Source organism: Watersipora subatra, chromosome 4 (genome assembly GCF_963576615.1).
Source record: "Watersipora subatra chromosome 4, tzWatSuba1.1, whole genome shotgun sequence".
Classification (NCBI taxonomy): Eukaryota; Metazoa; Bryozoa; class Gymnolaemata; order Cheilostomatida; family Watersiporidae; genus Watersipora; species Watersipora subatra.
In genome coordinates this window covers 28,445,671-28,459,553 of record NC_088711.1, presented here as the reverse complement: position 1 = coordinate 28,459,553, position 13,883 = coordinate 28,445,671, and the positions used below count along the sequence as shown (strand labels likewise).

Here is a 13,883-nt window from a genome sequence, read left to right as displayed (position 1 = left end):
TAGAACTGTGCTAGTGTCATAGAGCTGTGCTAGTGTCATAGAGCTGTGCTAGTTTCATAGAGCTGTGCTAGTGTCATAGAGCTGTGCTAGTGTCATAGAGCTGTGCTAGTGTCATAGAACTGTGCTAGTGTCATAGAGTTGTGCTAGTGTCATAGAGCTGTGCTAGTGTCATAGAGTTGTGCTAGTGTCATAGAGCTGTGCTAGTGTCATAGAACTGTGCTAGTGTCATAGAGCTGTGCTAGCATCATAGAGCTGTGCTAGTGTCATAGACCAAAGTAGGAGGCCATTGCGTGTGATAAACTAGGTAATGTAACGATGAGCAGCAACAATTATATACAATTATATTATATGAATATGTACATGTATATTATAAATATATATTATATATTATTAATTACGATTATATAATTTATATAATTATATAAGCAACACAAACCTTCCTTCATGCTTTCCTCAGACAACCTTCGAAGCATCTCCTCCATATTGCTGTCATCTGTCAACTTTATTTCTTCAACTGTGGGAGTGGTTGTATGGAGTCTAGCAGTTGTCTGCTCGCTGGCAAGAGTTCTTTCCTCCTGGTATAATATACTTTGCAGATATGCTTTGAGTCGCATCCTTTGAGCCGTCGAAAGCTCTGTGACTGAGATTCTTTCTAATTAAAATAATTTAATAAAATAAAACATCAATTTCCTTAAACTGTTAACTGGCAGCGCGAAGACCTGAGAACAGCGATGAACGATAACTCCATAACAAACACAAGAGCGCATGGCTTGAAACAATAATTTCTGTTCAATCCAGAGATGAAAAACACAGGTTATCCAACAGAATGGTGCTGATCCAATAAAATGACGATAAATTTTACAATGGCTGTTGCTACAAATTTATCAAGTCTTGAGCCTTCTTGTGAAAGTTGGCTTAAATTCTCAAGTTATTTAGAGTTACCAATATGAAATCAGTGAAAAGCAGAAAATTCTAATTTTCAACAGCCATTTTCGACAAGTTTTAAAGTTGAAATGAAGATTTTAAAGTATTTAAACAAATCTCACCAAAACTTAAGTTTGTGCGTATTTGCGTATACATTTGTTGCGTATACTTGCACATGAAAGATGAGGAACAAAATATTGATTAAAAAAAATAGTAATAGTTTTTGGGACTGCCAAGCGTACTAGTGCACTAGCACACTTGGCAGTTCAGTGTCATTGTAATGAGTAATCATTATGCGCGTAATTAAACTAAGTTGTGTGGTGGTTAGTGAGCCGGTCAGTACATCCGAGTATCCGAGTTCAATTCCAGTGCCAGGCAATTTTTTCCTAACGCTCTTAGTGTGGCTTTGGACAAACTGACACTGCTATTATTGATAGTAACTATTGTCAAGTTACTCTCCAAATAAATTGAGTGCAACTTTCTGTAGCGTTTAGTATATTTACATAACTCTGCTAAAGACGAAACGTTTCTTGTTCCAAATTACTTGTAATCTTAATGTTTACTGGTGGTCAAAAAATGGACAGAATTACAACTGTTGTTTGTAATAATGTTCAGTAATCTAGCGAATATTGTGACACTTTGTCACAAATGAATTTTGATTGGTAAAATTGACACACTTGATGACAATTTTAGCAATAAAAAAACTACTGCCAACTTGCTTCAATGTGAAATTGATAGCCGTTTGTAAATGGATGAAAACATACTTTCTGGGAGTTTTTGGCTATCCCAACAGAATAATTGATCTGAAAATTTAGCATAATTAAATTTTATTTAACCAATTGTTATCCAAGTTTTTGATTGGCTGATAATAAAAACAGCTTTTAGAAAATCTTTTAGAAAATAATCAGCCCAACTATTGGCTAGTGAACCCACAGTTTTAGTAGTGGTATAAACGTCATCTCAATGCAACTGCAACAATAGAACAAGAATTAGGAAGGAAAAGGTTTACATATTTAACAAAGTAGAGCGCCAAGATGACACAATTTAAGGCAAAATGCATATAGAGAATAGAGAATAAGTGAATAAAGCCACAACGTTCAGGAGGTACATAGAGTAAATCCAACTAGCAGGAAAATACCTAAAGATCTTATAAAAACACAATTTGAGTAATGCCAAGTTATTTTGTTAACCAAAAATGTCTACTCAACAGCAGCATTTGGTCCTCGACAACTGCATAACTGCGCAACTCTGACATAATTAGTGTTTTGCCACTTCCTCATTACTTAAACTAGTGAACAAGTAAACAATTGTTAGTTAATTGTTAGTTAATGGCTGAACAGTCATAACAAAGAAGGCAGCTGGCTGAACATTTCCATTAGACCAGCAGGTGTCTAGAGAATGTGAATCAGACAGCCTGCATTATAGGCTATCTGTCAGGAATTTGGCAGAGAAGCGCAGGCTAAAGACAGTTACAGGTAAATCTCGACTGGCAATCAGCTGAATTTCCAAATTTTTCGACACATAAAATTTGAGCAAATATTTGTCTAAAAATATGAAGAAATCGCCAACATACGAAGTCCAACACTTTTCAAAGCATTACAGGTTTTATAAACAAAAATTAATAAAAACTTTAAATAAACTGCAAAACTAATAAAAATATAGATAAATTTAGTATAAAGTAAACTATATCTAGTATAGGCTAAACTATATCTAGTATAAGTTAAACTATATCTAGTATAAGTTAAACTATATCTAGTATAAGTTGAACTATATCTAGTATAAGTTAAACTATATCTAGTATAAGTTAAAGTATATCTAGTATAAGTTGAACTATATCTAGTATAAGTTAAACTATATTTAGTATAAAGTAAACTATATCTAGTATAAGTTAAACTATATTTAGTATAAAGTAAACTATATCTAGTATAAGTTAAACTATATTTAGTATAAAGTAAACTATATCTAGTATAAGTTAAACTATATCTAGTATAAGTTAAACTATATCTAGTATAAGTTAAACTATATCTAGTATAAGTTAAAGTATATCTAGTATAAGTTAAACTATATTTAGCATAAGTTAAACTATATCTAGTATAAGTTAAACTATATCTAGCATAAGTTAAACTATATCTAGTATAAGTTAAACTATATCTAGTATAAGTTAAACTATATCTAGTATAAGTTAAACTATATTTAGTATAAGTTAAACTATATTTAGTATAAGTTAAACTATATCTAGTATAAGTTAAACTATATCTAGTATAAGTTAAAGTATATCTAGTATAAGTTAAACTATATCTAGTATAAGTTAAACTATATCTAGTATAAGTTAAACTATATCTAGTATAAGTTAAACTATATCTAGTATAAGTTAAACTATATCTAGTATAAGTTAAACTATATTTAGTATAAGTTAAACTATATCTAGTATAAGTTAAACTATATCTAGTATAAGTTAAACTATATCTAGTATAAGTTAAACTATATCTAGTATAAGTTAAAGTATATCTAGTATAAAGTAAACTATATTTAGTATAAGTTAAACTATATCTAGCATAAGTTAAACTATATCTAGTATAAGTTAAACTATATCTAGTATAAGTTAAAGTATATCTAGTATAAGTTAAACTATATTTAGTATAAAGTAAACTATATTTAGTATAAGTTAAACTATATCTAGCATAAGTTAAACTATATCTAGTATAAGTTAAACTATATCTAGTATAAGTTAAACTATATTTAGTATAAAGTAAACTATATCTAGTATAGGCTAAACTATATCTAGTATAAGTTAAAGTATATCTAGTATAAGTTAAACTATATCTAGTATAAGTTAAACTATATCTAGTATAAGTTAAACTATATCTAGTATAAGTTGAACTATATCTAGTATAAGTTGAACTATATCTAGTATAAGTTAAACTATATTTAGTATAAAGTAAACTATATCTAGTATAAGTTAAACTATATTTAGTATAAAGTAAACTATATCTAGTATAAGTTAAACTATATCTAGTATAAGTTGAACTATATCTAGTATAAGTTAAACTATATCTAGTATAAGTTAAACTATATCTAGTATAAGTTAAACTATATTTAGTATAAAGTAAACTATATCTAGTATAAGTTAAACTATATTTAGTATAAAGTAAACTATATCTAGTATAAGTTAAAGTATATCTAGTATAAGTTGAACTATATCTAGTATAAGTTAAAGTATATCTAGTATAAGTTAAACTATATCTAGTATAAGTTAAACTATATCTAGTATAAGTTAAACTATATCTAGCATAAGTTAAACTATATCTAGTATAAGTTAAACTATATCTAGTATAAGTTAAACTATATCTAGTATAAGTTAAACTATATCTAGTATAAGTTAAACTATATCTAGTATAAGTTAAACTATATCTAGTATAAGTTAAACTATATCTAGTATAAGTTAAACTATATCTAGTATAAGTTAAACTATATTTAGTATAAAGTAAACTATATTTAGTATAAGTTAAACTATATCTAGCATAAGTTAAACTATATCTAGTATAAGTTAAACTATATCTAGTATAAGTTAAAGTATATCTAGTATAAGTTAAACTATATTTAGTATAAAGTAAACTATATTTAGTATAAGTTAAACTATATCTAGCATAAGTTAAACTATATCTAGTATAAGTTAAACTATATCTAGTATAAGTTAAACTATATTTAGTATAAAGTAAACTATATCTAGTATAAGTTAAACTATATTTAGTATAAAGTAAACTATATTTAGTATAAGTTAAACTATATCTAGCACAAGTTAAACTATATCTAGTATAAGTTAAACTATATCTAGTATAAGTTAAACTATATCTAGTATAAGTTAAACTATATTTAGTATAAAGTAAACTATATCTAGTATAAGTTAAAGTATATCTAGTATAAGTTAAACTATATCTAGTATAAGTTAAACTATATCTAGTATAAGTTAAACTATATTTAGTATAAAGTAAACTATATCTAGTATAAGTTAAACTATATCTAGCACAAGTTAAACTATATCTAGTATAAGTTAAACTATATCTAGTATAAGTTAAACTATATTTAGTATAAAGTAAACTATATCTAGTATAAGTTAAAGTATATCTAGTATAAGTTGAACTATATCTAGTATAGGTTAAACTATATCTAGTATAAGTTAAACTATATCTAGTATAAGTTAAACTATATCTAGTATAAGTTAAACTATATCTAGTATAAGTTAAACTATATCTAGTATAAGTTAAACTATATTTAGTATAAAGTAAACTATATTTAGTATAAGTTAAACTATATCTAGCATAAGTTAAACTATATCTAGTATAAGTTAAACTATATCTAGTATAAGTTAAACTATATTTAGTATAAAGTAAACTATATCTAGTATAAGTTAAACTATATTTAGTATAAAGTAAACTATATTTAGTATAAGTTAAACTATATCTAGCACAAGTTAAACTATATCTAGTATAAGTTAAACTATATCTAGTATAAGTTAAACTATATTTAGTATAAAGTAAACTATATTTAGTATAAGTTAAACTATATCTAGCATAAGTTAAACTATATCTAGTATAAGTTAAACTATATCTAGTATAAGTTAAACTATATTTAGTATAAAGTAAACTATATCTAGTATAAGTTAAACTATATTTAGTATAAAGTAAACTATATTTAGTATAAGTTAAACTATATCTAGTATAAGTTAAAGTATATCTAGTATAAGTTAAACTATATCTAGTATAAGTTAAAGTATATCTAGTATAAGTTGAACTATATCTAGTATAAGTTAAACTATATCTAGTATAAGTTAAACTATATCTAGTATAAGTTGAACTATATCTAGTATAAGTTAAACTATATCTAGTATAAGTTAAACTATATCTAGTATAAGTTAAACTATATCTAGCATAAGTTAAACTATATCTAGTATAAGTTAAACTATATCTAGTATAAGTTAAACTATATTTAGTATAAAGTAAACTATATTTAGTATAAGTTAAACTATATCTAGTATAAGTTAAAGTATATCTAGTATAAGTTAAACTATATTTAGTATAAAGTAAACTATATTTAGTATAAGTTAAACTATATCTAGCATAAGTTAAACTATATCTAGTATAAGTTAAACTATATCTAGTATAAGTTAAACTATATTTAGTATAAAGTAAACTATATTTAGTATAAAGTAAACTATATCTAGTATAAGTTAAAGTATATCTAGTATAAGTTGAACTATATTTAGTATAAAGTAAACTATATTTAGTATAAGTTAAACTATATCTAGTATAAGTTAAAGTATATCTAGTATAAGTTGAACTATATTTAGTATAAAGTAAACTATATTTAGTATAAGTTAAACTATATTTAGTATAAGTTAAACTATATCTAGTATAAGTTAAACTATATCTAGTATAAGTTAAAGTATATCTAGTATAAGTTAAACTATATTTAGTATAAAGTAAACTATATTTAGTATAAGTTAAACTATATCTAGTATAAGTTAAACTATATCTAGCATAAGTTAAACTATATCTAGTATAAGTTAAACTATATCTAGTATAAGTTAAACTATATCTAGTATAAGTTAAACTATATCTAGTATAAGTTAAACTATATTTAGTATAAAGTAAACTATATTTAGTATAAGTTAAACTATATCTAGCATAAGTTAAACTATATCTAGTATAAGTTAAACTATATCTAGTATAAGTTAAACTATATTTAGTATAAAGTAAACTATATTTAGTATAAGTTAAACTATATCTAGCATAAGTTAAACTATATCTAGTATAAGTTAAACTATATCTAGTATAAGTTAAACTATATTTAGTATAAAGTAAACTATATTTAGTATAAAGTAAACTATATCTAGTATAAGTTAAAGTATATCTAGTATAAGTTGAACTATATCTAGTATAAGTTAAACTATATCTAGTATAAGTTAAACTATATCTAGTATAAGTTAAACTATATCTAGTATAAGTTAAACTATATTTAGTATAAGTTAAACTATATCTAGTATAAGTTAAACTATATCTAGTATAAGTTAAACTATATCTAGTATAAGTTAAACTATATCTAGTATAAGTTAAACTATATCTAGTATAAGTTAAACTATATCTAGTATAAGTTAAACTATATCTAGTATAAGTTGAACTATATCTAGTATAAGTTAAACTATATCTAGTATAAGTTAAACTATATCTAGCATAAGTTAAACTATATCTAGTATAAGTTAAACTATATCTAGTATAAGTTAAACTATATTTAGTATAAAGTAAACTATATCTAGTATAAGTTAAACTATATCTAGTATAAGTTAAAGTATATCTAGTATAAGTTAAACTATATCTAGTATAAGTTGAACTATATCTAGTATAAGTTGAACTATATCTAGTATAAGTTAAACTATATCTAGTATAAGTTAAACTATATCTAGTATAAGTTAAAGTATATCTAGTATAAGTTAAACTATATCTAGTATAAGTTAAACTATATCTAGCATAAGTTAAACTATATCTAGTATAAGTTGAACTATATCTAGTATAAGTTGAACTATATCTAGTATAAGTTAAACTATATCTAGTATAAGTTAAACTATATCTAGTATAAGTTAAAGTATATCTAGTATAAGTTAAACTATATCTAGTATAAGTTAAACTATATCTAGTATAAGTTAAACTATATCTAGTATAAGTTAAACTATATCTAGTATAAGTTAAACTATATCTAGCATAAGTTAAACTATATCTAGTATAAGTTGAACTATATCTAGTATAAGTTGAACTATATCTAGTATAAGTTAAACTATATCTAGTATAAGTTAAACTATATCTAGTATAAGTTAAACTATATTTAGTATAAAGTAAACTATATTTAGTATAAAGTAAACTATATCTAGTATAAGTTAAAGTATATCTAGTATAAGTTGAACTATATCTAGTATAAGTTAAACTATATCTAGTATAAGTTAAACTATATCTAGTATAAGTTAAACTATATTTAGTATAAAGTAAACTATATTTAGTATAAAGTAAACTATATCTAGTATAAGTTAAAGTATATCTAGTATAAGTTAAACTATATCTAGTATAAGTTGAACTATATCTAGTATAAGTTGAACTATATCTAGTATAAGTTAAACTATATCTAGTATAAGTTAAACTATATCTAGTATAAGTTAAAGTATATCTAGTATAAGTTAAACTATATCTAGTATAAGTTAAACTATATCTAGCATAAGTTAAACTATATCTAGTATAAGTTGAACTATATCTAGTATAAGTTGAACTATATCTAGTATAAGTTAAACTATATCTAGTATAAGTTAAACTATATCTAGTATAAGTTAAAGTATATCTAGTATAAGTTAAACTATATCTAGTATAAGTTAAACTATATCTAGTATAAGTTAAACTATATCTAGTATAAGTTAAACTATATCTAGTATAAGTTAAACTATATCTAGCATAAGTTAAACTATATCTAGTATAAGTTGAACTATATCTAGTATAAGTTGAACTATATCTAGTATAAGTTAAACTATATCTAGTATAAGTTAAACTATATCTAGTATAAGTTAAACTATATTTAGTATAAAGTAAACTATATTTAGTATAAAGTAAACTATATCTAGTATAAGTTAAAGTATATCTAGTATAAGTTGAACTATATCTAGTATAAGTTAAACTATATCTAGTATAAGTTAAACTATATCTAGTATAAGTTAAAGTATATCTAGTATAAGTTAAACTATATCTAGTATAAGTTAAACTATATCTAGTATAAGTTAAAGTATATCTAGTATAAGTTAAACTATATCTAGTATAAGTTAAACTATATCTAGCATAAGTTAAACTATATCTAGTATAAGTTGAACTATATCTAGTATAAGTTGAACTATATCTAGTATAAGTTAAACTATATCTAGTATAAGTTAAACTATATCTAGTATAAGTTAAAGTATATCTAGTATAAGTTAAACTATATCTAGTATAAGTTAAACTATATCTAGTATAAGTTAAACTATATCTAGTATAAGTTAAACTATATCTAGTATAAGTTAAACTATATTTAGTATAAAGTAAACTATATTTAGTATAAAGTAAACTATATCTAGTATAAGTTAAAGTATATCTAGTATAAGTTGAACTATATCTAGTATAAGTTGAACTATATCTAGTATAAGTTAAACTATATCTAGTATAAGTTGATGTAAATTATGTCGCATATTTCCATTACTCACGCTAAAAATAAGCCTAAGCATCTACCATAATCCTATACCTAATCATAAAAATATATTATTGAATGTTGTTTTTTATTAACTCCTCCGCTACTGTGTGCTGATGTATCGGCAATCGCAGTAATAGAAGTACAGACCGTAAGCTGATGAATCGATTAATCAATAGGGTTTCACCTTACTTTTCATGGCGAAGCCTACGTGTTAGCTAGACTAATCAAATTTGTTTCCAACCTTGTTGCCAATCACGTGCAACCAATCGAAAGCTTTTTGCTAAGCAATTTCATTTTTACTTATTTTTCAAAACGGGACAACCAGATCGCTATCATCATGGCAAAAAGAAACTCACAGCGTTTATTCAATGCAAAGGAAGCGTCAGAAATTTTGCGAGAGTGGGATTCACTAAATAATTTTGTATTTATCTTGTAGAGAATTTTGTTCTGAATAAGATGCATTTTACAGTAAAACGATATCTACATTGATTCTCGAGATATTGCATAAATTCTAGTGGTATATCAAATTTTCGAAAATCTGTTTGAATTAATTTGGTTAGAATAGCGAATTTAGCGCAGTAGTAAAAGAGTTAATTTATTATTTTGACATACAATTTAGTTTTTCACATAGTTTTTTTTATAAAATTTATTAATTATAATGCAATCTGTAACTACCTCAAGCGTTTATTGTTAGGTTTACGAGCTGTAGAATAAATTAAACAAAAGGCAATGAGATTTTACGGAAATAATATTACATCGACATTAGACAGTTTTTACTTGCAAATCCAAGAGAGAATCAGCTTCACATGACAAGGCTTGACAGTATAATTTGGGTTAAAAACATCTGAGAGAACAGTTTTGTGTTGTTTTTATGATTAAAAAGACAATAAGTTAAACTAAACAAAAACAGGAAATGTATTAATATGTTGTAACAGAAAGTATGATTGTTAGCAAATATTGCTGACAATGACGGTATGACGCATGAAGATAAATTGACAGAATATACCGTGCTAAACATGAGCAACCAATAACCAATCCTTGCACTTGCAACACATTGCATATGAAGCATAAAAAGTGAATACAAAAGAAAACAACTCACTTTCGGCCAACTGTTTCAATAACCATTTGTCCCCATCAGCCAAGTCAGTTCCTTCACCAGTTTCTACAACAATAAGGTGCATACTTGGTGTGACTTGATCACTTTATGTGTAATCTATGATACTCAAGAAATTCAGCATATTTTCAAAGACAGCTGACATATATTTTATATCAAGATATATTCATATATCACATATAGATTCGTCAGAGCTCTTTTAAATTGACTAGGTCATTCATTCCTTTTCAGTTTCAAAAACTTGTGTAAAGGCTTTTTGTAAAATAGCCTTTACACATCAAAATATATATTGACTATTTTGATTTTTAACAATTGTATTGTTTTATATTTATTAACAGACTTTTCCCAGCATTTTTTTGCATGTCTTCCATTATTTGTGGCTTGAACTTTCCTCTAATAGGTACAATAATAAATTAGCACCAATTAATCAATCAATATATCAATTAATCAATCAATTATTAGAAACAGAATACTATAATACTGCTGCGAATAATGACACTCATATTTACCTAGAAGCTACATATTTTGTACCAAACTTATGCTGGAAACAGATGCTGTTGCACATTTTAAAATCAGTTGCAAAGAACATATCATGCAGTAAGAGTAAAAACACTAAGTAAAATTTTTCGTGATGAAGGAAATCTTACTCAGTAAGTGAACAAGCATAATCAGGCGTAAAGAGCTGCAGAGTGTACTAAACTGTAACTACACCGCAACTACACCGCAACTACACCCGCAACTAAACTAACTACACCGCAACTACACCCGCAACTACACCCGCAACTACACCATAACTATGCCGCAACTGCTGAACTAAGTTAGCTAATAGCTGAGATTAACCAGAGCAGTGTCCAGCTCTGGGCATTCTTATCGGATGGTGCACGAAATTATTTAAACGGGTCACTTGTTATAGGAATTAAAATGGTCTAGTTATTATTTTAAGTAAGGCCTAACTACGCAACATTCCAATTTGAACATTGCACACACAATATGTATGAAACATAGTTCAATCATAAAAAAATTACAGTCTGTAAGTAAAAATTAGTACAAACTTTCAATAAAACACAAAACTAATAAAAACAGTTTGTGTTTTATTTGAAATAAGAGTGGTGCGGGTCACTGCGTCTCGTGCCTATATTGATGTAGTCTACTCAGTTCTGAGCTAACAAAACACTGAGTATTTTGAGATTCGAGGTTGAACTAAACATTACAAACACTTAACACGGGCAAAGACTAGAAAGGTCCAATCTTAAAACGATTGCTTAGTATGTACCTTTTCACAAGCATAACTAACTAGTGTTAATTTAGAAGGGTTACTTCACACAGTGAAATCTCACTTAGATGTTTGATTGCCAGCAGTAGAGATTCAAGATTTAAATGGCCATCTTTATACTGCTCGTCATTGAAAGGGATTTATTGTCTGGTTTAGATTCTCACTTCAGCCTCAATGTTTCTAGATAACTCTTCAGAGGCTGTTCCCATATGTTACTACCGATAAATAGCTTACATAGTTCTTTTATACTTGAAATGCAACTGCTGGATGTATAAAATTCTGTGTAATAATTAAATGCATCAGGAGTCATTCTACAACAGTAGTGTGTGGGGGAACAACTCCACGTACTACAAACACAAGCACGCATCACCGAAATGCTAAACAACACGGGCAGTAACAATCAGCTAGAATATTCTTTACTATGATAAATGCCGTGTCCGATTTGGTGTACCAGCATTGTTTAATACTTCGAAATAAATCTGTTTAAAAAAGTTAAAACGGTTAACTTTCACAAAAGAAAGCTGGTTATACAGTTTAATCTCTGGAAAAAATATGTTCTTTTTAGTTTAGCAATTGGCATCCTAGAGGCAGATCTGAGAATTTTTATATATGGCTTCGCGTGAGTCTCAAATGACATACATAAATCTGGTGTCCAACTGTTTCAAACCTAAAGGTTACTAGTAAATCATAGTTTAGACAATACATGTACATGAAGCGGTGAGCAATACCTGAAAGACCGACTATGATCTTCGAGTATGACGTCTGCTTAGCTTATTGCAAGCAGAGACCGCAAGCGTTTTTAACAGCTATTGTTGTCCAAAACATGACTTAGTGATCTTGGTTGAACATGTCCGAATCTAGTGGCACGGGAACGTCAACGATTAGAGACATATCCAATTACAGAGAGCAAGTTAAGGTTGGATGTCATCCTTGTCACCCCTAGTGGCCCTTTTTTAAGATTGGACCCAACCTGTTGTAGGTCAGGCTGTCTAAACACCAGCTGCTCTACATGTAGAATTAACCTTGCAATCACTTTTAAATACATGGATGCAGAGTTGGCTTCTTTTATGCAAACAACTGAACATCGAGAGAAGACAATCACATTAAAAAGCAAAAGTTATCTACCAGCAGCTCTACATTAGAACTCGGTAGACTGCAACAAGGCAGGATTTTATGCTTAAATTTTTTCCCACCAACTGAGAGCACAATGATAGTTTTCAACAGGCAGAGTTTCAACAACAAGAATATGGTGAGCCGTATAGACAGAGCATTGTTTATAGTGTAACTATTGATTTAACACAAGTAGATCATGGCAATTATAGCGGTGGCTCAAGCTCACCGATAGAATATTATCAGCCAGTATACAATTTATTTGTCAAGTAGCGAGACGTGACGCAATGTCATCACCATTTTTAATCAATCTATCTAGCCTAGCTTTATTGGCTGCAATCAGTGCAATGCATCCAAGTACGGCTTGAAATGTGAAATACAATTTACATCTTCATTCAGTGCAGTGTCTTGAGTTGCTAATCATTAAAAACTAATTTAGGTTTTGTGTACGAAGATAGCTAGAGTAGAGTTAGTTTCAGATTACATGTATTTGCAGTCTCTCGCGTGAAAGTGCTCAGAATTTTATCTGATGATTATTGCTTTGCAAATATGAAACTACTAATAAAATTGTTTTAAACTGAGCTTAAACTTTAATCCTACTTAGTTTTACATGATATATATGTATACACAAAAACATATGTAATACATTTGTATAATTGTGTGTGTGCGCGTGTGTGAGAAAATCTGTGAAGAATTTTCATTGCACTGATTGCTATAGTCTTGTTGGTTATATAAGTTCAAGCATTTTTCTTCTGGTAAATATACATACACACATATATAGATATACATACACACATACACAGATATACATACACACATACATAGATATACATACACACATACATAGATATACAGTCAAACATGGATAACTCGCCCACGGATAGCTTGAACACATGGTTAATTCGAACATTTCCTTTGGTCCGTTCCCACGTAATGATAAATTGCTATAGATAACTCGAACTCAACACTGTTAATTCGAACTGTTTTTTTGCCCAAAGGCTACCGAAACGGTTGTTATCGCTTTAGAAAATCACTTTATTCAAAGCCATAGAGGTAAACTTCATCTTTTCGTAATTCATAAGCGTCGTTATTACCACCATCGGCAAAATATTTTTGTCAACGACTTTTCTAAAGGTTTGGTGAAATTTGATTTATACTGCTATACGATGAGTAGCACGGGCTAGCCGGGTCACGCGCGCAAGGATTTTT

General features: G+C 27.2%; 1 protein-coding gene across 2 annotated transcripts in view; it reads right to left on the bottom strand.

The window, feature by feature from the left end:
- The window catches only part of LOC137393302 (receptor-type tyrosine-protein phosphatase N2-like), a 79,397-nt gene that overhangs the window by 35,192 nt on the left and 30,322 nt on the right, over positions 1-13,883 (bottom strand). For both annotated transcript variants that reach the window (XM_068079789.1, XM_068079790.1), the window contains 2 exons: positions 10,277-10,339; positions 437-652 (listed from right to left, as the gene is read on the bottom strand). In XM_068079789.1, coding sequence (XP_067935890.1) covers positions 437-652; positions 10,277-10,339 — 279 coding nt within the window. The remainder of the gene's footprint in view (positions 1-436; positions 653-10,276; positions 10,340-13,883) is intronic.